Source organism: Staurois parvus, unplaced genomic scaffold (genome assembly GCF_062004578.1).
Source record: "Staurois parvus isolate SC_StPar_1 unplaced genomic scaffold, SC_StPar_1.0 ptg000432l, whole genome shotgun sequence".
NCBI classification, from domain to species: Eukaryota; Metazoa; Chordata; class Amphibia; order Anura; family Ranidae; genus Staurois; species Staurois parvus.
In genome coordinates, this window is record NW_028318228.1 from 3,817,851 (window position 1) to 3,843,679 (window position 25,829).

The 25,829-nt window shown below is 44.1% G+C and overlaps 1 protein-coding gene across 2 annotated transcripts in view; it reads right to left on the bottom strand.

Moving 5' to 3' along the window:
• Positions 1–24,007, bottom strand: part of ARNT2 (aryl hydrocarbon receptor nuclear translocator 2) — a 182,129-nt gene extending 158,122 nt beyond the window's left edge. For both annotated transcript variants that reach the window (XM_089687644.1, XM_089687642.1), the window contains exons 1-2: positions 23,883–24,007; positions 12,362–12,422 (exon numbers count right to left, since the gene is read on the bottom strand). In XM_089687644.1, coding sequence (XP_089543770.1) covers positions 12,362–12,392 — 31 coding nt within the window. In that variant the 5' untranslated portion in view covers positions 12,393–12,422; positions 23,883–24,007. The remainder of the gene's footprint in view (positions 1–12,361; positions 12,423–23,882) is intronic.
• Between the last annotated feature and the right edge of the window lie 1,822 nt (positions 24,008–25,829).

Here is a 25,829-nt window from a genome sequence, read left to right on the forward strand (position 1 = left end):
CCAGTTTTAGGCTAGGTTCACATATGTGCGGATGGTGCCGCTGTGGATCCGCACAAAAATCCATGCAACCACACCACCCACACAGAGGAATGCGGACCCACGGGCGGGTGCCATTAATTCTAATGGAACGCCACCCGCACTTGAAATCGCAACTGTACTGGGAACCGAGGTTCCCGTGTGGGCTGCGTTTTCAGAAGTGCAGGGACTTCTTCCCTATGTGTCCCGGGGCACGGGAGTCCATTCAAATGAATGGGCTCTCATGCCTGCGCAAAACACGGACTGCAGGAACGCGGATATGTGAACAGGGGTAAGTAAATCCCCCCTCTGTGCTTTAGCAAAGTAAATGTCATTCTGTTAGGGTTTATATAAATGTTAACAGTTAAATACATTTAACACAGCATCGCCTTAAAATGAAGAGGCTTTATACTCTTCTATCCAAACACAAGTTCTCAAATCTTTGTTCTGTTCAAGAGTTATGTCCGCCTGGAGAATCTTCACATTTGACACTCCTGGGAGTGTGGGATGCCTGTCTCCCCTGACACATGTTGTGGTACATTCTTCTGACTACTGTGTCCTGCAGTGATGGAAGGGACCAGGCAATGCAGTTGGGTACCAGGCATTCAACACACATGGAAGTATCTCAGATGTAAAATGGCTGTTGAGTGAAGACCAGAAGAATGGGCTGCAGTACAAGCCTCTCCTGCACAGGTAGTGCTGTGTTTATTTTATACATTTATTTTTATGAGGGTGTGAAAACAAAATCACAAAAAACGTATTGATGTTACTTTTTTTAACCTAATGACCAGGGGCGGACTGACAACTCATGGGGCCCCCGGGCAATAGGGGATCATGGGGCCCCTGTGTCCTTGCCCAAACTCAAAAAAGCCTATGAAAGAGGTACCAGGGGCATCTCAGGGTGCCCCCTACTGACCCCGGGCCCTCGGGCAGTGCCCGAGTTTCCAAATGATCAGTCTGCCCCTGCTAATGACAGAGTTACTGAGATCTTACTGAAAGTGTCGCCACTTTAAACAAGCTGCTAGCAGAATTCAGTGGGTTTCTGCACTACCTAAAGTTTGTTGAAAGCCTGCTGAAGCCTGCTAGCTGATTGTTCAAAGCGGCAGACAGAATTTTCATAAATGTCTGGGGTTAAATTCCCCATACTGGAAGTGAAGAGTTCTTTAAGGGCTTTAACCAAGTTGCTGGATGCTCTTATACAAGCTGAAGTCCTTGTGAACAAGGCCTAACAACAATTTAGTCTACAGACAGGAGCAAGACCTGGCTGTACAATCTGACCTGGATACCAAGATCCTTGGGTAGCCTAAACAGAATAAATCCTTTGGTAGTTAAAACACTCCCCCTACATGTTTAAAGCTGAATTCCAGTAATGGAAATTTTTAAATAATTAAATTGGTCCAGTTTGGACCAATGTAACTACAGTTGCAAGAAAAAGTATGTGAACCCCTTGGGATTACGTGGAGTTTTGCATGAATTGGGCAAAAAATGTGCTCTGAACGTCATCTAAGTCACAACAATAGAAGAACACAGTCTGCTGAACATAATACTACACAAACATTAGATGTTGCCATGGTTTAATTGCACATAACATGTAAACATTCACAGTGCAGGGAGGAAAAAGTATGTGAGACCCTAGCTTAATGACTTCTCCCAGAGCTAATTGGAGCCAGGAGTGAGCCAACCTTGACTCCAATCAGTGTGATGATATTGGATGTGTTGCTGACAGCTGTCCTGCCCTTAAAAAACACACACCTGTTTTGGGTTTACTGGTTTCAAGAAGCACTGTCTGATGTGAACCATGCCTCGCAGAAAAGAGCTCTTAGGAGACCTACGATCAAGAATTGTTGACTTGCATGAAGCTGGAAAGGGTTACATAAGTATCTCCAAAAGCCCTGATGTTCATGTGTCCATGGTAAGACAGACTATCTACAAATGGAGAAAGTTTAGCACTGTTACTACTCTCCCTAGGCATGGTTGTCCTGTAAAAATGACTGCAAGAGCACAGCGCAGAATGCTGCATGAGGTAAAGAAGAATCCCAGAGTGTCAGCTAAAGACCTACAGAAATCTCTGGCACATGCTAACATTTTTGTTGACACATCTACAATAAGGAAAACATTAAACAAGAATGGAGTACATGGGAGGACACCACGGAGGAAGCCATTGCTGTCCAAAAAGAATATTGCAGCACGTTTGAAGTTTGCAAAAGAGCACCTGGATGTTCCACAGCACTACTGGCAAAATATACTGTGGACAGATGAAACCAAGATTGAGTTGTTTGGGAAGAACACACAACACTATGTGTGGAGAAAAAAAGGCACAGCACACCAACATCAAAACCTCATCCCCACTTTAAAACATGGCGGAGGGAGCATCATGGTTTGGGGCAGCTTTGCTGCCTCAGGGCCTGGACGGATTGTTGTCATCGATGGGAAAATGAATTCCAGAGTTTATCAAGACATTTTGCAGGAAAACGTACGACCATCTGTCCGCCAACTGAAGCTCCACAGAGGATGGGTGATGCAACAGGACAATGACCCAAAGCATACAAGTAATTCAACAAAACAATGGCTGCAACAGCACAGAATACGCCTTCTGGAGTGGCCCAGTCAGAGTTATGACCTCAACCCGATTGAAATGCTGTGGCATGACCTTGAGAGAGCGATTCACACCAGACATCCCAAGAATATTGCTACACTGAAACAGTTTTGTGAAGAGGAGTGGTCCAAAATTACTCCAGATCGTTGTGCAGGTCTGATCTGCAACTACAGGAAACGTTTGGTTGAGGTTATTGCTGCCAAAGAAGGGTCAACCAGTTATTAAGTCCAAAGGTTCACATACTTTTTCCTCCCTGCACTGTGAATGTTTACATGTTATGTGCAATTAAACCATGGCAACTTCTAATGTTTGTGTAGTATTATGTTCAGCAGACTGTGTTCTTCTATTGTTGTGACTTAGATGACGTTCAGAGCACATTTTATGCCCAATTCATGCAAAACTCCACGTAATCCCAAGGGGTTCACATACTTTTTCTTGCAACTGTATGTATTGTGCCATACCTGTGGGTTCCCCTTGGAAGCCAGGAATCCCTGTAGAAGGCACCACTACTCCAGTGATTGTGGTTAGCTTTCATGTCCTATGCACAGCAGCTACCCTGATGCATTGTGAATACAGAAGGTCACTTACCCAGCATGGAACCCATTTAACACTTGCCTACCGGGCATCTATACCCCCTTCCTGCCCAGGCCAATTTTCAGTTTTCAGCGCTGTCACACTTTGAATGACAACTGCGCGGTAATGCGACACTGTACCCATATGAAATATTTATCATTTTTTTCACACAAATAGAAATACCTTTTGGTGGTATTTAATCGCTGCTGGCTGTTTTATTTTTTGCGCTATAAACAAAAAACGAGCAAAAAAATTAAAAAAACAAGTTTTTCTTTGTTTCAATTATAAAATTTTGCAAACAGGTAATTTTTTTCCTTCACTGATGTGTGCTGATGAGGCTGCACTGATAGGCGGCAATGATGGGCACTGGTGAGGTGGCACAGATAGGCAGCACTGATTGACACTGATAGGAGACATTGATAGGATGGCATTGATAGGCGGCACTGATAAACTGGCACTGATGATGCTGCACTGATAGGTGGCACTGATGGGAAGCACTGATGGACGGCACTGCTGGGCAGCGCAAGTTGGTGGCACTGCTGAGCACAAGTGGGTGGCACTGCAGGGCACAGGTGGGTGGTACTGCAGAGCACAGGTGGGTGGCACTGATGTGTACAGGTGGGTGGCACTGCAGGACACAGGTGGGTGGCACTGATGGGTACAGGTGGGTGGCACTGATGGGCACAGGAGGGCGGCACAGGTGGGCGGCACTGCTGGGCACTGATCATTAGTGCCTTGATTATCAGTGTCGATCACTTCACTGACAATTGTCGGTTATTGGCAATACTTTCCTCATGCTGTGACAGTGTGAGGAAAGTGCAGCCAATAACCGGCAACAGTATTTACCTGGTGATCTGCTGTGTCATTGGACACAGCTGATCACGTGGTAAAAGGTCACTGTGATTGGCCGTTTACCGTATCCCGTGATCAGCAGTGTTCGCAGGACAAAGCGATCACCGACAGCGCCGGGTGCGTGCCGCTGGGGGCGCGCAGGGGGCGTGTTCTGGAATGAGGTCCATGGACGTCGTCCCAGAACCAGACAACCGCACTGTAGCCGTCCTTCGGCTATAACGCGTTAGGGAACTGGTTATGAGAACACTTTGCATTTCCTCAATGAATTAAAAGCATTCATTGACTGGACTCAAGATGGAGAGGCAGGGCAGTGATGTCACCTGAGAACACTTTGCATTCATTGAGAAGTGTTCTGCGGCTGTGCTGAACAAGTGACCTCCTGTGTCCACTAAGCAGCAGGGTAGCCACTCGGGATCCACAGGACCCAGAAAGTAGTGGGGATCCCTGTAGTGGCAGTGTCTTACTAAAATGATTTCCAGCTTCCACGGGGATTCCATATTCACATTGGTTCAAACTGGATCAATGAAACTATGCATAATTCAGTTTTAACTGTTTATCTAAAGTTCATTATTAAACTAAACCTACAAAACAGGTTGCAGTATTAAAATGGATCACTTTAGATGTCTTCTGGATTGCACTGTGATAGCCTTATAAGACGTTACAAGGGGTAAGGGGAGCAACATGTACTACTACAAGTATCAAAATGTACTGTATATAATTATATTTATATATTATAACTTATACATTTATATTACAATACCCTGGGATCTGATGTTCCAAAGACACTCCAGAAGACATCTTAAAGGTTATGTAAACCCGAACAATGAGCTTCTCTTATTTGCTCCTTTTGGTTTACTAAATATACCACTGAATGTCTTTTGTTATTTCTGCAAAAAATACATGCTTATTTTGTCAGAAATCCTGTAAGCTGATAATTTCCTGTGCTCCCTATCTTTGTACAAGGGGGGTATGTAAATGAAGGGATGGGGGAGGCAATGACAGAAGGTCTGTGTTTTTGGAATCAATCAAATATGAACTAGGAAGGGCTGACACCACCTTCTTAGGTTTTCAAAGATGTGGTGTCATGTCATAGAGGAAAGTAATAGCATACTATATTTCCGGCACATAAACAGTTATTCTTCTGTGTCTGCAGCATATTAAGGTGATACAACTTGGGGAAATGTGCATGTAATCTAGAGATTAACTATTTTTTTTTGTATTTTGCTATGACATACACTTTAAAGTGGTTGTAAAGGCTGAAGGTTTTTTACCTTCATGCATTCTATGCATGAAGGTAAAAAAACCTTCTGTGTGCAGCAGTGCCCTCAGCCCCATTAATACGTACCTGAGCCTCATCGCGATACAGTAATTTGAATGACATCCTTGGCTGTCCCGGGTCTCTGCCTCCTCATTGACTGAGACAGCAAGTGGGAGCCATTGGATTGGCTCCCGCTGCTGTCAATCACAGCCAGTCAGCCAATGAGGAGGGTGGACAAGCCACGGCTCCATGTGTGAATGGACACACGGAGCAGCAGGTGCCCCCATAGCAAGCTGCTTGCTGTGGGGGCACCTGACAGGAGGGAGGGGCCAAGAGAGCCTGCAGGGGACCCCAGAAGAGGAGGATCCAGGCTGCTCTGTGAAAAATCACTGCACACAGTAGGTAAGTATAACATGTTTGTTATTTCCCCCCCAAAAAAATTAACCTTTAGGATCGCTTTAATGTATCTGCAATTACTGCTAGGTAATTCTGCAGCCTGTTTAGTACCAATATGATACTGAAAGATTAACCGTAAAGAAGAGAAATCCAGGCATGGTATATTTTTACACTGCTACTTCAGTGATCTCCACCTGCTTTTGAGTCCTGTGCTGACCAGCTAGCCCGGGTGTCGGCAAACCGCGGCTCCAGAGCCGCATGCGGCTCTTTTTCACCTTTGCTGCGGCTCCGGAGCACACTGCCCACCAGGTGACAGGCAATAGGGTTGCCGTAGCTCAGTGGTTGGCAAGCCGCGGCTCTTTTAACCTCCCTGGCGGTTTTCCCGAGTGTAGCTCGTGGTAGAATTTCTATACCACGAGCTACACTCGGGCTTACCATGCGGCGCTGCTCTGGGGGTCCCTGCAGCACTTACCTTGTCCTTCGTTCCCACGATGTGTCCCCTGCAGCGTCCCCGGCCATCTCCTCCGGCCGATGCCGGCATCCGGCTTCTGTGTTCCGGTCCCCGTGACGTCGGGACGTACGGGCGCCGCCGGCAGCGGGAAATTTTAAAAATTTAAAAAATTTCTTTTTTTTTTTTTTCAATTTTCAATAGTAAAACATTGCTGTTTCATCCCATTTCACATACATATTGTCCCTAGTGCTTTGTCCTGTGCCCTGCCTGCATTTTGTCTGTTCTTTCTGCCTGGAAACTTAGAAAAGTCCATGGCGTCCAAAAAGTGTCCCTTTAGGTCAAAAGCGGTTTTAGACCGGCTAGAGAACAGCGATAGTAAATCAGAACCACTTGCAGAATTGAGTGATAATGATTTGTGGGGAAATTTTCCTAAAAATTACAGCCTACAATAAAAAACTATTTCCATGCGAAAAAATGGTACCGCTTTCAGCACAAAAAATCGGAAGGAATCATACCGCCAGGGAGGTTAATGCAGCTCTTCTGTGTGCCAGGCGCCCGCTCCCCTCCCTCCTCTCGGGCGGCCGCCCCAAAAGTCAGGACTCTGCAGCTAGCCTAGCAATGGGCAAACTTCGGCCCGGCGGACCTTATAATCCGGCCCGCGGAGCGTGGCAAACATTGGCTGTCAGGATGTAGGCGGGGCAGCGTGACAAACTCCTCTCCTCTCACAGTCCGCCCTGAAGACCAGAACTGCGCGGGAACATGGCGAGAGGAACGCGCGGAGTACAGGTAAGTGAATTGACACAATATGGGAATGAATTACTATAGGGGGGATGAATTACTATAGGGGGGATGAATTACTATATGGGGGATGAATTACTATAGGGGGGATGAATTACTATAGGGGGATGAATTACTATAGGGGGGATGAATTACTATGGAGGATGAATTACTATGGGGGATGAATTACTATATGGGGGATGTATTTTCAGTTTTAAAAATGTGGCTCTCAAAATAAATTTTAATCGTGGTTTTGGCGAGATTTGGCTCAGTTGAAAAGGTTGCCCACCACTGACCTAAGGCTATAATTGTGATTATGACGATACACTGTGGCCCTGATTAACCCTTTGCTTACTGGGCCCTTAAACCCCCTTCATGACCAGAGCGCTTTTTGCAATATATGCAGTGTCGGATTTGTTTTAAATGTTGCAATGGTTTTGCGGCTCCCAGTCTTTTTTTCCCTCTCGGAAACGGGTCCAAGTGGCTCTTTATGTCTTAAAGGTTGCAGACCCCTGAGCTAGCCTGATGCATTGTGAACATAGGTGATTGGCCAATTGGCACGGACGCAATTCAGAGAATGCTTTACATTTTCAAAATAATGTAGAACATTCTCTGATTGAGGTGGTGACATCACGTTCTCTACCTCATCCAATCAGAAAACTTTGTATTTCATTCAGAATACGCAAAGCATTCTCTGAATGACGCCAGTGCTGAGCCGCTAACCTTCTGTGATCAGGCTGGCCACTAAGTGCGGGATCTTGAAGCAAATGGAGATTTCCAGCTTCCAGGGACATAGGCCAGGAATGGTATATAAGCTGGACCAATATAGCTATGTATAAAATATTCATACCTGGAATTCATCGTTGAAATGTACAATCGCTGACCACTTTATTAGCTACATCTTGCTAGTGCCAATAAAATATTCCCCACACTATTACACCACCAGCCTGAACCGTTGATACAAGGCACGATGGATCCATACTTTTATGTTGCTTATGCCAAATTCTGACCCTATCATGTGAATGTAACAGCAACCAGTCTGCCCATTCTCCTCTTGTCGCAAAAACTGCGCAAAACACAGCAAAGTACACAGTTCAACCATTTTGTAGGCACCTCCATCTAGGTACGGAGTATATATTGTGTCTCTCATTTCTCATTCTCCTTCCCCCTCCCTTCCTGAGAGGCACAGTGACAGATGTGAGTGTGTGTTAAAAGTGTCACTGGCAGGTAGAGCAGCAGGGGGCCCAGAGCTACAAAGCCCCCCCCAGAGAGACAGAGCCTAGCTGCCCAAGAACATGTGTAATTTCTCAATTCGTAACCGAGATAAGGCAGCTTTTCCCAGGAATTGAAAGAGATTGTAACCTCATAAAACCTAGCACGTAGGTGACAGAATTAAATGAACATTCCTCAAGTCAGTTTGTCCCCTATGTTTCATATCATGGATTATGAAGATGTTGGTTCTAATTCAGAGTCCGCCCGACAATCCCTCCCTAATCAGAGTATTGGTCAGTTACTCAGAGCCACCCCCCTGCTGGGGGACTTTAAAACACAGGCTAGCAGGCCTAAAAAGTAAAGCTGAAGACTTTTCCCATTTTTTTCATCATAACAGCAGGAGATCAAAGCACCATTCTGCTCTGCAACTTGGATCTGCTTATAGCAAAGGCTTAAATGGCAAGTAACTTAACCCTTTAACTTCCTTCCTATTATCTCTTTGCTGTGTTATGGTTCTTTGTGTGTATATATATATATCTTAGTTACATCTTTTTCTGTAAATATTTTATTGCACATGTTTGACTCTTTTAGTAATAAATCTTTCTTTCTGAAAGTGTTAAACTGTTTCTAAAGCGCATAATTGAAATTTACGAATTCCTGCCTCTAAAGAGATGCTACTGTGTTTGTTTAATCCTCTGCCCAATCGGCCTGCGGTAACCGTATTGGACAGACGACTTTTCAACCATTACAGTGTATATTTGATAAAGAGAGTTTCCCCTTTCTCTGTACAAAAAGGGGTGGTGGCAGTGAAGGGTTAGTTGCATAATTAACCCGACCCAGTAACAATCGCTCAGGCTGGCGGCACATCGATCGGTTGACAATTAGCTGGAAAATCGCTGTGTAGGGTGCAGCTGGGTGTGGCATTGTTATGCATGTCACATCGCGGTTTTAGATCGGCCGGTTGGTCACGAGTTTGGTGAGAAGGTCTGGGGTCTGATGCCACGATCATGACACCTCTGACCTCTGACATCAAGGCATTTTCCTCCATACAACTGCTGCTCTCTTTTCGGACAATTCTCTATAAACCCTAGAGATGGTTGTGTGTGAAAATCCCAGTAGATCAGAAATTTTTGAAATACCCAGATCAGCCTGTCTGGTACCAACAATCATGCCACGTTCAAAGTCACTTAAATACCCTTTCTTTTCCATTCTGATGCTCGGTTTGAACTTCAGCAAGTTGTCTTCACCACATCTAGATGCCTAAATGCATTGAGCTACTGCCATGTGATTGGCTGATTAGCAGTTTGTGTTACCAAGCAATTTAACAGGTGTACCTTATAGAGTGGCTGGTGAGTGTATGTATAACCAAAACTCTTTCTTTTGGGTAAAGTAGGCAAGAGTTAATTCCCCTTCAAGTTTATTTTTTTGCTGTATGTGAAACATTGTGGAAAATTTCCTCCACTTCCTGTCCTGTGCAACAGGACATTAGAGGAAATCTCCCAAAGTATGAGGAGTTCCCCTCTTAGGTCCCTGGAACAGGTGTACTCATTGGAAGATTCCCCTTCCCCTTTGTTGTAGTCATCAGGATGAACATAGTGATGAATCTCCCCAGTGGGAACACAGACAAAATCAAAAGCTTGATGGAGGGCTCCCTTCCCTTTCCCCACTCTAGCCAAAACATAAAAAAATTGTCAATCTAAGTCTTTTCTTGGTGCTTAAACTTGTTTCGCAGAGGTGGACGGCCTTATCTCCTCCCAGCCGCTCAGGTTGGATCAAAACAGTTAATAAAATCCTGATAAGAGAAAAACTGACATGCGCCAGACGAGGCTGCCCAGCCAAGTTTGGTAAACTATGGAATGGTTGGCCTAATACCCCGGGCTAAGCCCTGATAGCTCTGATAATGGATAGACTGTTCTCCTAACATTAAACAGCCATATTGAATAAAGAGCTGTTCTCCTTAGCTGTTGAACTTAGACCTCGACATTGAGATATTTAACCTTCTCTATCAGGACATTCTGACACTAAAGGTGCATTCACACCTGCAAATGCATCCCCGCTCTAAATGGATGCAAGAATCCCAGTAGAGGTCACCAATTTGCATGAAGGAGGCAGCCCCATTGAAAGCAATAGGAGGCTGCAAGCTCCTGCAGCTAATTGTGGTAACTCACATGCACCAATCACATGTTAGTGCTGGCCCTGTACATACACTGCCCGCTGGGGTGATAGCATCTAATCGGAGTGTGGGTGTGGAAACAGCTTCTCAACATATCTTCCAAACTCCATTTAGTTATGGTGTATGGTGTCATATCATTACTAACGTGTGTCTATTAAGTGCTACAATTTTCCTTATCAGATATCTGTTTGTATTGTGGATTTAATGCAAAACACATGTACTTGCAGAACTCTGATTATTTGTGTTATGTCCTACCAGCTTGTGATTGTATTTTGTACGCCCATCGTTGGGTGGGGTGGGGGTTTAGGTTAAAAAAATTGATGGTTTCTTATCTGTTAACCATGTTAAAAGTGAAGTATGGACATTTAAACAACAAACATTTATACTCACCTAGGTTGATGCTTCATCTGTCTCCCACCAGCTTTGCAGTGAGAACTGAGTGGTCAAACACTGCTGATCTCTCAGTTTTTCCCTCCATTCTGAGCAGAGTGGTGACAGTCAGTCTCCAGATCTTTGCTCTGCCCCCCCTCCCCCAGTGCTTACTGGAGTGCTGGACTGTGGAGGGTGGAAGGTGCTCAGTCAGGCTCTTTGCGGATAGCAGAGAGGCTGATCCAGCCACTGGTCCAGGCATCTAGGTGGATCCCAACGATATGGCCGACATCTTTTCAGAGCCTGGAGTGCCTCTGTGAAGTCAGCTGACAGTGGACTTTAGTTCACTGCCAGCAGAAAGTGGGTCACAGGAATGCAGAACCAAGTGCACTCCCAAGACCTACAGAAGAAGTAATGCCAAAATAGCTTTGGTCATACTTCTACTTTAACCTCCCTGGCAGTATTCCCGAGTGTAGCTCGGGGTAAAGTTTCAGCACCACAAGCAGTAACCTCGAGCTACACTCGGGAATACCCTGCAGCGCTGCTCCGGGATCTCTTCTTCACTTAACTTGTCCTTCACTTCTGCGATGTCCCTCCTGCAGTGTCCCCTGTAATGTCCTCCGGCCGATGCCGGCATCCGTCTTCTGGGTTCCATTCCCTGCGACGTCGGGACGTACGGGGGACGGAACTGGCAGGAAATTTAAAAATGTCAAAAAGTGACATTCACTAGATACACTAAAATCACATAGTATAACATTCCTGTATCAAACCATTTCACATACATTTTGTCCCGAGTGCTTTGTCCTGTGCCCTGCCTGCATTTTTACCGTTCTTTCTGCCTGGAAACTGAGAAACGTCCATGGCATCCAAAAAGCGTCCCTTTAGGTCAAAAGCGGTTTTAGACCAGCTAGAGAACAGCGATAGTAAATCAGAACCACTTGCAGAATTGAGTGATAATGATTCGTGGGGAAATTCATCATCAAACACTGAAAACGATTTTGTGACTAAGCTCAGTGATGTGCGAACTTGGCGCTATATTTCAAATTTCAGTGTTTTTGGTTTGATTATATTATTGAATTAAATTTATTATTATATTATTTTTTATGATTATTTATTAAATTATAATTTATGATTTCGTGATTCAAATTTACTAGATTCTTGTTCGGACAGATTTCAGTGAGTTATTCCTACAAATGACAGTCCCACAATAAAAAAAATACATATTTCCATGCAAAAAAATGTACTGCTTTCAGCACAGAAATACTGACATAATCAGACCGCTAGGGAGGTTAAAGCACTAATAAAAATGTATTCCATAAATAAAAAAAAAATAAAAGTTTTAAACCTGCCAAGAGTTTTCACTGTCAACTTTGCATTATATCCTGATCTACAGGCCCTCTATTAAAGTGGTTTATTATGATTACCCCATAAAATGATAGGAAATCCTATACCCCTTTATAAAAACACTGGAAAAGCATTCATTTACTACAACCCAGCATTGCTCGGCTCCAGTAAACATCCTTCACTGCGAGAGTCCCCACCACCCACAGTCTACCAAACCACAATATTTAGTAAACTATCACAAATGTGATGACGAAGGCTCACCATTACATTGTCATCATCTCTGGGCTGGTAAAAAGCAACATTTAGATAAATGATAGCTTTAAAGGAAATGTTATATGTACTCACCGCTGGGGTTCACTGCTGCTGGCGTTGCCATTGTTCTAAGTCAGAGCGGCACAGATTACACCTAGAAATAATTAACAAACATAAAAATCAAGAGCTAGAGGAACACATGAGTTCCACATGAGTAGCTGGCAACTAGTCACTATAGGACTGGCAGACTTTTCAAGCAGAATGCAGTCATTAGAGATTCCACTAGAAAGGCGCAGAGGACACGGCAGAGGTCAGCAGGCTGTGTGTTCCTCCTTGTGAAGCTATAATGCAAGGCACACACAGAGAAGATACTTCATCCTACTCTCTGATAATTGGGCAGATGGAGACAATCAGATCTATTCTGCTGATAATGATGGAGTATGTTGTCCTCATTAGGCCTCATGCATGTGGCATTTACGGCTCTGAGCGCAGGTTTGATGTTTTCTATAGACAATCCACAAAGGCACATGAAGATCAGTAATCTTACACAGGGGCGGGCTGACAACTCATGGGGCCCCCGGGCAATAAGGGATCATGGGGCCCCTGTGTCCTTGCCAAAACTCAAAAAAGCCTATGAAAAAGGTACCAGGGGCATCTCATGGGGCCCCCTACTGACCCCGGGCCCTCGGGTAGTGCCCGAGTTTCCAAATGGTCAGTCCGCCCCTGATCTTACATTGTGTTGTGATCCCTAAAAACCCAAACAATTAAAAAATCTGCATCTGAGGTCCTGTATTCAGAACATTATTTCCACTGTGTGCATGTAAACATTTGTGCTAACATTAATATGTGTACAGTGTATAAATGTCATCCGGTGAATACAAGAGCCTCCTGCGTCCTAGCAATGGAGGGCGCAGGCTTCTGCTAGTAAAATCCTGCGTTTTAGTTGCTGTATTTTCATAGGCTCGTATAAAACGTACATATATAAGCCTTCAGACTGTCACTTCCTCCAGAAGGGAAGCACTGTACTGTATGCATGTAACATCCCCCCTGTGTTCCGGACCTTTTCCTTTTCCCCTCACTTCTATGTATTTGGAAGGAGCAATGCATGTTAGTTACAGTCATTTACACTGCTCTATGAACACTACACAGCCCATATTCCCTAGTCCATCTCAGGAGTGAAGGTGGCTACATTTGTTCATACCATGGGCAGACTGACCATTTGGAAACTCGGGCACTGCCCGAGGGCCCGGGGTCAGTAGGGGGCCCCATGAGATGCCCCTGGTACCTTTTTCATAGGCTTTTTTGAGTTTGGGCAAGGACACAGGGGACCCATGATCCCCTATTGCCCGGAGGCCCCATAAGTTGTCAGTCCACCCCTGGTACATACAGTGCATCCATGGAGAACAAATGTAGCCACCCTCTAACAAGAAGTCGCTCAAAGCAGCAAAAAATGGAATTTGGAGATTGTAGAAGGCTGAGAGCAATAGAAGGGACTTTTCTGAGCTGGGTCTCTGTCACACAAGCGTTGAAAATGGGAGGTTGGATCAAATTTTTAGTACTTTCTGAAAATACACCACTCTAAATTGGTCAAATAGGGAGTGGATGGAGGTGTACACACTGCAGTGTTAGTGTTGCCTCACATTGCACCAAGGCAAAAACAGTGCTGCCTGCAGTTCAGCAGACATTGATGCTTTGCACCTGCCTCCATTCACTTCTGTTGAACAGATGCACCACAAGTGCACTGGAAATGCACAGAAAATGCCTTTACGGTACAGTTGCAAAGCATCAGAAGTGGTGATGTCCCATTTTAGCCCTGTAAACACTGTACAGCTACAGTGGATATAAAAAATCTACACACCCCTGTTAAAATATCAGGTTTCTGTGATGTAAAAATGAGACAAAGATATATAATTTCAGAACTTTTTCCACCTTTAATGTAACCTATAAACTGTACAACTCAATTGAAAACCAAACTGAAATCTTTTAGGGGGGGAAGTAAATATTAAAAAACTAAAATAATGTGGTTGCATAAGTGTGCACACCCTCTTATAACTGGGGATGTAGCTGTGTTCAGAATTAAGCAATCACAATCAAAATATGTTAAATAGGAGTTAGTACACACCTGCCATCATTTAAAGTGCCTCTGATTAACCCCAAATAAAGTTCAGCTGTTTTAGTAGGTCTTTCCTGACATTTTCTTAGTCGCATCCTACAGCAAAAGCCATGGTCCATAGAGAGCTTCCAAAGCATCAGAGGGATCTCATTGTTAAAAGGTATCAGTCAGGAGAAGGGTACAAAAGAATTTCCAAGGCATTAGATATACCATGGAACACAGTGAAGACAGTCATCATCAAGAGGAGAAAATATGGTGCAACAGTGACATTACCAAGAACTGGACGTCCCTCCAAAACTGATGAAAAGACGAGAAGAAAACTGGTCTGGGACGCTGCCAAGAGGCCTACAGCAACATTAAAGGAGCTGCAGGAATATCTGGCAAGTACTGGCTGTGTGGTACATGTGACAACAATCTCACGGTTTCTTCATATGTCTGGGCTATGGGGTAGAGTGGCAAGACGGAAGCCTTTTCTTATGAAGAAAAACATCCAACCCCGGCTAAATTTTCCAAAAACACAACTGAAGTCTCCCAAAAGCATGTGGGAAAATGTGTTATGGTCTGATGAGACCAAGGTTGAAGTTTTTGGCCATAATTCCAAAACATATGTTTGACGCAAAAACAACACTGCACATCACCAAAAGAACACCATACCCACAGTGAAGCATGGTGGAGGCAGCATCATGCTTTGGGGCTGTTTTTCTTCAGCTGGAACTGGGGTCTTAGTCAAAGTAGAGGGAATTATGAACAGTTCCAAATACCAGTCAATATTGGTACAAAACCTTCAAGCTTCTGCTAGAAAGCTGAACATGAAGAGGAACTTCATCTTTCAGCATGACAATGACCCAAAGCATACATCCAAATCAACAAAAGAATGACTTCACCAGAAGAAGATTAAAGTCTTGGAATGGCCCAGCCAGAGCCCAGACCTGAATCCAATGGAAAATCTGTGGGGTGATCTGAAGAGGGCTGTGCACAGGAAATGCCCCCGCATTCTGACAGATTTGGAGTGTTTTTGCAAGGAAGAGTGGGCAAATATTGCCAAGTCAAGATGTGCCAGGCTGATAGACTCATACCCAAAAAGACTGAGTGCTGGAATAAAATCAAAAGGTGCTTCAACAAAGTATTAGTTTAAGGGTGTGCACACTTATGCAACAATATTATTTTAGGATTTTATTTTTACTTCCCTTCACCTAAAAGATTTCAGTTTGTTGTTCAACTGAGTTGTATAGTGTATAGGTTACATTAAAGGTGGGAAAAGTTCTGAAATGATTTATCTTTGTCTCATTATTTTTACATCACGGAAACCTGTCATTTTAACAGGGGTGTGTAGACTTTTTATATCCACTGTATATTCTTTGACTGGTTTTAACCCCTTAACTCCGGCACCTCCTGGCCCTTTAAGAGGTTTCTGATGCCAGGAGGCAGGGGTGGGGTTTCTGATCATGTGACTGCAGTGATTGGCTGTCACAGGGGTTACATGATTGGAAAGCTCCTGATCACAAGTAGAGATCGGGAGCTTTCCATTAGCCGTCGGTAACTGTTCCGGGAACGTGCAGGTCGCACAATCTCAACACAGCTCTGTTTACATTCTGGTACACGTATATGCGGCCTCTTGGCATTAAGGCCCTCCCGCCGAGAACCAACATAAATGCATATCGCCTATTAATCAATCACCAAAACAACTAAATGAATGTGGGCGGCTCACTGCTAATTGTGCTTATTACTGCTTTATATTATATTAGTTATTATTATATACCGTATTTTCCGGCGTATAAGACGACCCCCTACTTTTCCTGTTAAAATATAGGGTTTGAGGTATACTCGCCGTATAAGACTACCCCTCTTCCAACACACACCAAATAAAAATTAAAAAAACATCAGATTTGATTTCAATATGGTATGGTATTTCAGTATGGTATTCCAATGATGGGGTGCTATTCCTCCCACTGACACCAATGATGGGGCACGATTCCTCCCACTGATACCAATGATGGGACACTATTCCTCCCACTGACACCAATGATGGGGCACTATTCCTCCCACTGATACCAATGATGGGACACTATTCCTCCCGCTGACACCAATGATGGTGCCCCATCATTAATGTCAGTGTATGAGGAATAGTGTCCCATCATTAGTGTCAGTGGAAGGAATAGTGGCCCATCATTGGTGTCAGTGGGAGGAATAGTGTCCCATCATTGGTATCAGTGGGAGGAATAGGGCCCCATCATTGGTGTCAGTGGGAGGAATAGTGCCCCATCATTGGTGTCAGTGGGAAGAATCGTGCCCCATCATTGGTGTCAGTGGGAGGAATAGTGTCCCATCATTGGTATCAGTGGGAGGAATAGGGCCCCATCATTGGTGTCAGTGGGAGGAATAGTGCCCCATCATTGGTGTCAGTGGGAAGAATCGTGCCCCATCATTGGTGTCAGTGGGAGGAATAGTGTCCCATCATTGGTGTCAGTGGGAGGAATAGCACCCCATCATTGGTGTCAGTGGGAGGAATAGCACCCCATCACTGGTGTCAGTGGGAGGAATAGCGCCCCATCATTGATATCAGTGGCAGGAATTGCGCCCCATCATTGGTATCAGTAGCAGGAATAGGGCCCCATCTTTGGTGTCAGTGGGAGGAATAGTACCCCATCATTGGCGTCAATGGGCGAAGGAATAGTGTTCGATCATTGGTGTCAGTGGGGGGTGGAATAGTGCCCCATCATTGGTGTCAGTGGGGGGTGGAATAGTGCCCCATCATTGATGTTAGTGGGGGGAGGAATAGTGCCCCATCATTGGGGTCAGTGGGGGGAGGAATAGTGCCCCATCGTTGGTGTCAGTGGGGAGGAGGAATAGTGCCTCATCGTTGGTGTCAGTGGGGGAGGAATAGTGCCCCATCTTTGGTGTCAGTGGGGGGGGGGAATAGTGCCAATAGTGTTTCAGCATGGTGCTGCTGCACACTTACCGGCCGCTCTCTCACTTGATTTTAGCGGGGCGGCTCGGCTCCGCCTCCTTGCCGGAGATTGGCCGCCTGTGTGCCTTTCCTGAGCTACAGTTCTGGCGCCCAATCACCGGTGAGGAGGCGGAGCCGAGCGACCGCGCGGACATCGAGTGGCTGAACAGAATGAAGGAGCAGCTGCTCTTCCTGGACCGGATCGACGTGGGACCGGGACCGGAGCCAGGTAAGAAACAGCAGCCCCCTGCCCGCCCCTGTACTTAGTGTCTCCTCCGGTGGAAGGGGGGAGGCGGCACCGCGCCGCCCCCCGAAAAAGTGCCGCCCTGACACCGCCTCGCCGTATACCGGCGTATAAGACGACCCCCGACTTTTCAGAAGATTTTCATGGGTTAAAAAGTTGCCTTATACGCCGGAAAATACGGTATATTTATTATTGATCACTATTGATATATATAATTTGTTACTGTTATTATATATTATTTGTTATTATTATATATACTTGTTATTGATTATTATTGATATCCTAGATTGTAAGCTCGAAAGAGCAGGGCCCTCGAACCTCTCGTATATTGTTTTGTTACTGTATTGTCTCATATATTGTCCCCCACTATATTGTACAGCGCTGAGCAAACTTTTTGGTGCTATATAAATACTGTATAATAATATAATAATATATAATTTGTTACTGTTATTATATATTATTCATTATTATTATATATATATTTGTTATTGATCACTATTGATATATATAATTTGTTACTGTTATATATTATTCGTTATTATTATATATATTTCTTATTGATTACTATTGATATATATAATTTGTTACTGTTATTATATATTATTTGTTATTATTATATATATTTGTTATTGATTACTATTGATATCCTAGATTGTAAGCTCGAAAGAGCAGGGCCCTCGAACCTCTCGTATATTGTTTTGTTACTGTATTGTCTCATATACTGTCCCCCACTATATTGTACAGCACTGAGCAAACTTTTTGGCGCTATATAAACACTGTATAATAATATAATAATATATAATTTGTTACTGTTATTATATATTATTCATTATTATTATATATATATTTGTTATTGATTACTATTGATATATATATAATTTGTTACTGTTATTATATATTATTCATTATTATTATATATATTTCTTATTGATTACTATTGATATATATAATTTGTTACTGTTAATATATATTATTTGTTATTATTATATATATTTGTTATTGATTACTATTGATATCCTAGATTGTAAGCTCGAAAGAGTAGGGCTCTCGAACCTCTCGTATATTGTTTTGGTACTGTCCCCCACTATATTGTACAGCACTGAGCAAACTTTTTGGTGCTATATAAACACTGTATAATAATATATAATTTGTTACTGTTATTATATATTATTTGTTATTATTATATATACTTGTTATTGATTACTATTGATATATATATATAATTTGTTACTGTTATTATATATTATTCATTATTATTATATATATTTCTTATTGATTACTATTGATATATATATATATATATATATATATATATATATGTGTATAAAATGTGTTACTGTTGTTACTGTTATTATATATGTATTATTCATTATTATATATTACTATTGATATATATATAATTTATAAGAAAGTGAGAACCCTGATGAAGTCACATGATGCGTGACGATACGCGTGGGGAGGAGCCAGATAATGTCAGAGCTGGAGCACCGTTAGCACAGTAGGAGACACTGCTCGGTGTATTGTACAGCTTCATCACTATTATCACACTGCAGTTTTTATTACGGTTACCATGAGAGTGTATTTTAATAAACTTTAATGAGGTTTTAATAATGGTGCTGCACTATGGTCGCTTTATATGGCTGTTGAGTTCCACCTACAGAGTCAGCTATACCGCCAAAAGGTCCTTTCGGAGGATATAGTGGCTATATATGAGGGGAGGATTATCCATAGAAGAGAGATCTTTGTTTTACCCCCATTAGGAGGGGAGATGCCTGGTTGACCTGTTTCTTATACGGGTCCATACATGAAGGTGGGGGTCCACCTATACTATATGTTCACCGTGGTGATGCACACCATTTAAAGACTTGCAGCACCAGGATTGCGGGTTCACTCTCCAGTATAAATTTGGCTCTATCCATCCAGATTTGCTGAAGAGTTTTCTCCTATGTTTTCTTCTTTTTGGACTTTTACGTTGTAGCTTCACATATGTGTTTTTAGACTTCATGTTATGTGTCTTATGTCTAATGTTTTTGCCGCAGCGCAACACTATACATTAGCTTTATATATCATTTGTTACTGTTATTATATACTTATTATTCGTTATTATTATTGATTACTATTGATATATATATTTGTTACAGTTATCATATATTTATTATTATATACAGTGAGGTCCATAAATATTGGGACATTGACACAATTCTAACATTTTTGGCTCTATACACCACCACAATGGATTTGAAATGAAACGAACAAGATGTGCTTTAACTGCAGACTGTCAGCTTTAATTTGAAGGTATTTACATCCAAATCAGGTGAACTGTGTAGGAATTACAACAGTTTGCATATGTGCCTCCCACTTGTTAAGGGACCAAAAGTAATGGGACAGAATAATAATCATAAATCAAACTTTCACTTTTTAATACTTGGTTGCAAATCCTTTGCAGTCAATTACAGCCTGAAGTCTGGAACGCATAGACATCACCAGACGCTGGGTTTCATCCCTGGTGATGCTCTGCCAGGCCTCTACTGCAACTGTCTTCAGTTCCTGCTTGTTCTTGGGGCATTTTCCCTTCAGTTTTGTCTTCAGCAAGTGACATGCATGCTCAATCAGATTTAGGTCAGGTGATTGACTTGGCCATTGCATAACATTCCACTTCTTTCCCTTAAAAAACTCTTTGGTTGCTTTTGCAGTATGCTTTGGGTCATTGTCCATCTGCACTGTGAAGCGGCGCCCAATGAGTTCTGAAGCATTTGGCTGAATATGAGCAGATAATATTGCCCAAAACACTTCAGAATTCATCCTGCTGCTTTTGTCAGCAGTCACATCATCAATAAATACAAGAGAAGCAGTTCCATTGGCAGCCATACATGCCCACGCCATGACACTACCACCACCATGCTTCACTGATGAGGTGGTATGCTTAGGATCATGAGCAGTTCCTTTCCTTCTCCATACTCTTCTCTTCCCATCACTCTGGTACAAGTTGATCTTGGTCTCATCTGTCCATAGGATGTTGTTCCAGAACTGTGAAGGCTTTTTTAGATGTCGTTTGGCAAACTTTAATCTGGCCTTCCTGTTTTTGAGGCTCACCAATGGTTTCCATCTTGTGGTGAACCCTCTGTATTCACTCTGGTGAAGTCTTCTCTTGATTGTTGACTTTGACACACATACACCTACCTCCTGGAGAGTGTTCTTGATCTGGCCAACTGTTGTGAAGGGTGTTTTCTTCACCAGGGAAAGAATTCTTCGGTCATCCACCACAGTTGTTTTCCGTGGTCTTTCGGGTCTTTTGGTGTTGCTGAGCTCACCGGTGCGTTCCTTCTTTTTAAGAATGTTCCAAACAGTTGTTTTGGCCACGCCTAATGTTTTTGCTATCTCTCTGATGGGTTTGTTTTGTTTTTTCAGCCTAATGATGGCTTGCTTCACAGATAGTGACAGTTCTTTGGATCTCATCTTGAGAGTTGACAGCAACAGATTCAAAATGCAAATAGCACACTTGAAATGAACCCTGGACCTTTTATCTGCTCATTGTAATTGGGATAATGAGGGAATAACACACACCTGGCCATGGAACAGCTGAGAAGCCAATTGTCCCATTACTTTTGGTCCCATAACAAGTGGGAGGCACATATGCAAACTGTTGTATTTCCTACACCGTTCACCTGATTTGGATGTAAATACCTTCAAATTAAAGCTGACAGTCTGCAGTTAAAGCACATCTTGTTCGTTTCATTTCAAAATCATTGCAGTGGTGTATGGAGCCAAAAATGTTAGAATTGTGTCCATGTCCCGATATTTATGGACCTGACTGTATGTATTATTCGTTGTTATTACATATTTATTAATTACTATTGCTATATATCATTTACAATAATTATATATATATATATATATACACAGTGGGGCAAAAAAGTATTTAGTCAGCCACCAATTGTGCAAGTTCTCCCACTTAAAAAGATGAGAGAGGCCTGTAATTGGCATCATAGGTAGACCTCAACTATGAGAGACAAAATGAGAAAAAAAATCCAGACAATCACATTGGCTGATTTGGAAAGAATTTATTTGCAAATTATGGTGGAAAATAAGTATTTGGTCACCTACAAACAAGCAAGATTTCTGGCTCTCACAGACCTGTACCTTCTTCTTTAAGAGGCTCCTCTGTCCTGCACTCATTACCTGTATCAATGGCACCTGTTTGAACTTGTTATCAGTATAAAAGACACCTGTCCACAACCTCAAACAGTCACACTCCAAACTCCACTATGGTGAAGACCAAAGAGCTGTCGAACGACACCAGAATCAAAATTGTAGGCCTTGCACCAGGCTGGGAAGACTGAATCTGCAATAGGCAAGCAGCTTGGTGTGAACAAATCAACTGTGGGAGCAATAATTAGAAAATGGAAGACATACAAGACCACTGATAATCTCCCTCAATCTGGGGCTCCACGCAAGATCTCACCCCGTGGGGTCAAAATGATCACAAGAACGGTGAGCAAAAATCCCAGGACCACACGGGGGGACCTAGTGAATGACCTGCAGAGAGCTGGGACCAACGTAACAAAGACTACCATCAGTAACAAACTACGCCGCCAGGGATCCTGCAGTGCCAGACGTGTCCCCCTGCTTAAGCCAGTACATGTCCGGGCCCGTCTGAAGTTTGCTAGAGAACATTTGGATGATCCAGAAGAGGATTGGGAGAATGTCATATGGTCAGATGAAACCAAAATAGAACTGTTTGGTAGAAACATAACTCGTTGTGTTTGGAGGAGAGAGAATGCTGAGTTGCATCCAAAGACCACCATACCTACTGTGAAGCATGGGGGTGGCAACATAAGCGTTGGGGCTGTTTCTCCGCAAAGGGACCAGGATGACTGATCCATGTACAGGACAGAATGAATGGGGCCATGTGTCGTGAGATTTTGAGTGCAATCCTCCTTCCATCAGCAAGGGCATTGAAGATGAAACGTGGCTGGGTCTTCCAACATGACAATGATCCCAAACATACCACCCGGGCAACGAAGGAGTGGCTTCGTAAGAAGCATTTCAAGGTCCTGGAGTGACCTAGCCAGTCTCCAGATCTCAACCCCATAGAAGACCTTTGGAGGGAGTTGAAAGTCTATGTTGTCCAGCGACAGCCCCAAAACATCACTGCTCTAGAGGAGATCTGCATGGAGGATGGGCCAACATACCTGCAACAGTGTGTGCCAACCTTGTGAGGACTTACAGGAAACGTTTGACCTCTGTCATTGCCAACAAAGGATATATAACAAAGTATTGAGATGAACTTTTGATATTGACCAAATACTTATTTTCCACCATAATTTGCAAATAAATTCTTTCCAAATCAGCCAATGTGATTGTCTGGATTTTTTTTCTCATTTTGTCTCTCATAGTTGAGGTCTACCTATGATGCCAATTACAGGCCTCGCTCATCTTTTTAAGTGGGAGAACTTGCACAATTGGTGGCTGACTAAATACTTTTTTGCCCCGCTGTATATTACTTGTTGTTATTATTTATTTCAGGTACTTATATAGCACCATCAATTTACACAGCGCTTTACATATATATTGTACATTCACATCAGTCCCTAACCCTCAAGGGGAGTACAATCTAAGGGCCCTAACTCACATTCATACATACACATACTGGGGCCAATTTAGACCGGAGCCAATTCACCTACCAGCATGTATATTTATTATTGATTACTATTACTATATATAATTTGTTACTGTTATTATATATGTATTATTTGTTATTATTATATATTTATGAATACTATTATTGTTACACAGGAGTTACAAGATGATTAGGAGGGCACTGCTCCCGGGAGCTTACAATCTATTATTATATATCTATTATGTATTTGTTAGTCATATATGTGTTATTTGTTATTATATATTTGTGATTTTATTCTATATGTATTATTAATATGTATTTATTGCTATTATTACCTCTTGATTATTGGTTCTTGTTACTATAGACACTGCTGTATTGATGATCACATATAAAAGAAATGCGGTCATTATGTAATATGGATACACACCAACCAGCAGGCTTGTGGTGAATGCTGGGACTTGTAGTCCTCCACCCCAGGCTGTGTATGGGGTGTACACAGACTGGAACGGGGATTTGCTCTGACAATAATGTGTGACAATGGGATGGAGGGGGGTTGTGCAGTGATGGGGTCGCTCCCATGCCATGTATATAGAGCTGTGGATGGTGAATGGTGTCGGGACCCCAGGGACGGATGCGCCCTCTATGTCCATACAGGGGACACCCCGGAGCGGAGTGTGTCGGTATACTCACGGTGTCTCCTCCCCTCCAGTGTCCGGTCCCTTTGTGTGGCCGGTGTCCGGAGCTGGCGGGGGGAGGTACCGCGAGAGCCGGGAATCTCTTCGGGGGAGAATTGCGGCGTTCCCATAGCAACAAGTGAGGGGCCGCTTTATGAGGGGAAAACCGTCACCATAGCAACCCCTGAGCGGTGAAGGGCGGAGAGTGATGGATTCCTGTGTATACAATACACGATGGACATCAGACACCCCGCCCCCTACACACCAATCACATCATGGCAGTCATTACAAGGGATGGAGGCGGAGCTCCGCTGACATCTAGTGGTGGAATAACGAACTGACCGCAGCTCAGGGGCGATGATGACTGGAAATGGAGCGGAACATTTCCCCGCCTTTATTGTTGGTGGAATGGGCGGCGGGGAGTCAGGTTCGTGAAATAAGATGGTTCATTACCCCCTCTCTTCCGCCCCACAACGGGCACCGGGGAATGAATTCTGCATCCATAGCACCCAATTACTGTCATTGTGGAGGAATGGAGGTGAATGGAATCCCCCCCTCAGTCTGGGGGAAGAGGAGCTGGATGGGGGGGGGGGGGGGGTTGGGGGCATGGAGCTAGAAGGAAGATGGGTGGAGAGAAATGGAGCTGGAAGGGGGGGGGGGGGCATGGGGCTGGAAGGAAGATGGGGGGATAGAGCTGGAAGGAAAGGGGGGACATTAAGCTAGAAGGGGGGGGGGCATGGAGCTGGAAGGAAGATGGGGGGATAGAGCTGGAAGGAAAGGGGGGACATTAAGCTAGAAGGGGGGGGGGGCATGGAGCTGGAAGGAAGATGGGGGGGAGACATCGAGCTGGAAGGAAGGGGGAGACATGGAGCTGGAAGGGAGGGGGGAGACATGAAGCTGGAAGGAGGGGGACATGGAGCTGGAAGGAAGGGGGGAGGAAGAGGCATGGAGCTAGAAGGAAGGAAGGGAGGGCATGGAACTAGAAGGAAGGGGGGGCATGGAACTAGAAGGGAGGGGGGAGACATGGAGCTGGAAGGGAGGGGGGGCATGGAGATGGAAGGGAGGGGGGAGACATGGAGCTGGAAGGAAATGGGGGGTCATGGAGCTGGAAGGAGGGTGTCATAGAGCTAGAAGGGGGAGGGACATGGAGATGGAAGGAAGGGGGACATAGAGCTAGAAGGGGGGGGGCATGGAGATGCAAGGAAGGGGGAGCATGGAGATGGAAGGAAAGGGGGGGGGCATGGAGCTGGAAGGAAGGGGGGAAGACACATGGAGATGGAAGGAAAGGGGGGGGGGGGGCATGGAGCTGGAAGGAAGGGGGGAAGATACATGGAGATGGAAGGAAAGGGGGGGCATGGAGCTGGAAGGAAGGGGGGAAGACACATGGAGCTGGAAGGAAGGGGGGGGCATGGAACTGGTGCAGCTAGTACTATTGTGTCTGTATGCATCTAAATTGCTGAGCCTCTGAAAAGCGATGCATGTGCAGATCACTTTTCAGACAGGTGAGGAGATGTGATGCCTCCCCACCCCCATGTGACTCCCATGCTCGTTACACCAACATGCCACATTTGCAGCACTCTTCACCTGAACGGGTCGCCTTTGGCTGTCTTACTGCCCACTGAATGCAACAGGAATGATAATTTTTGCCAAGTGCATGAAGGATGAACACCCCCCTTCACAGCTTAAGTGGGGGGAGGGGTGTTAAAACACAGCTCAACCACACATTTTTGATGCTCCCACCCAACCACAAGCCTACGAGCTCCTACACTTTGGCCTTTGAAGAGTGATGTGCATTCAAATCACTCTTCAGGGAGCACTGGACAGGCAAGTGAAGGGGCATTGTATCATCTCTTCTCTGCCTGTTTTGACCCCTTGAACCGCACAGCAGCTCACTGGAATTGCATGGCGCTTATAGAGTAGCCCCATCCATATGAATAGGTCACACCCGGAGGGCTTTATGGCC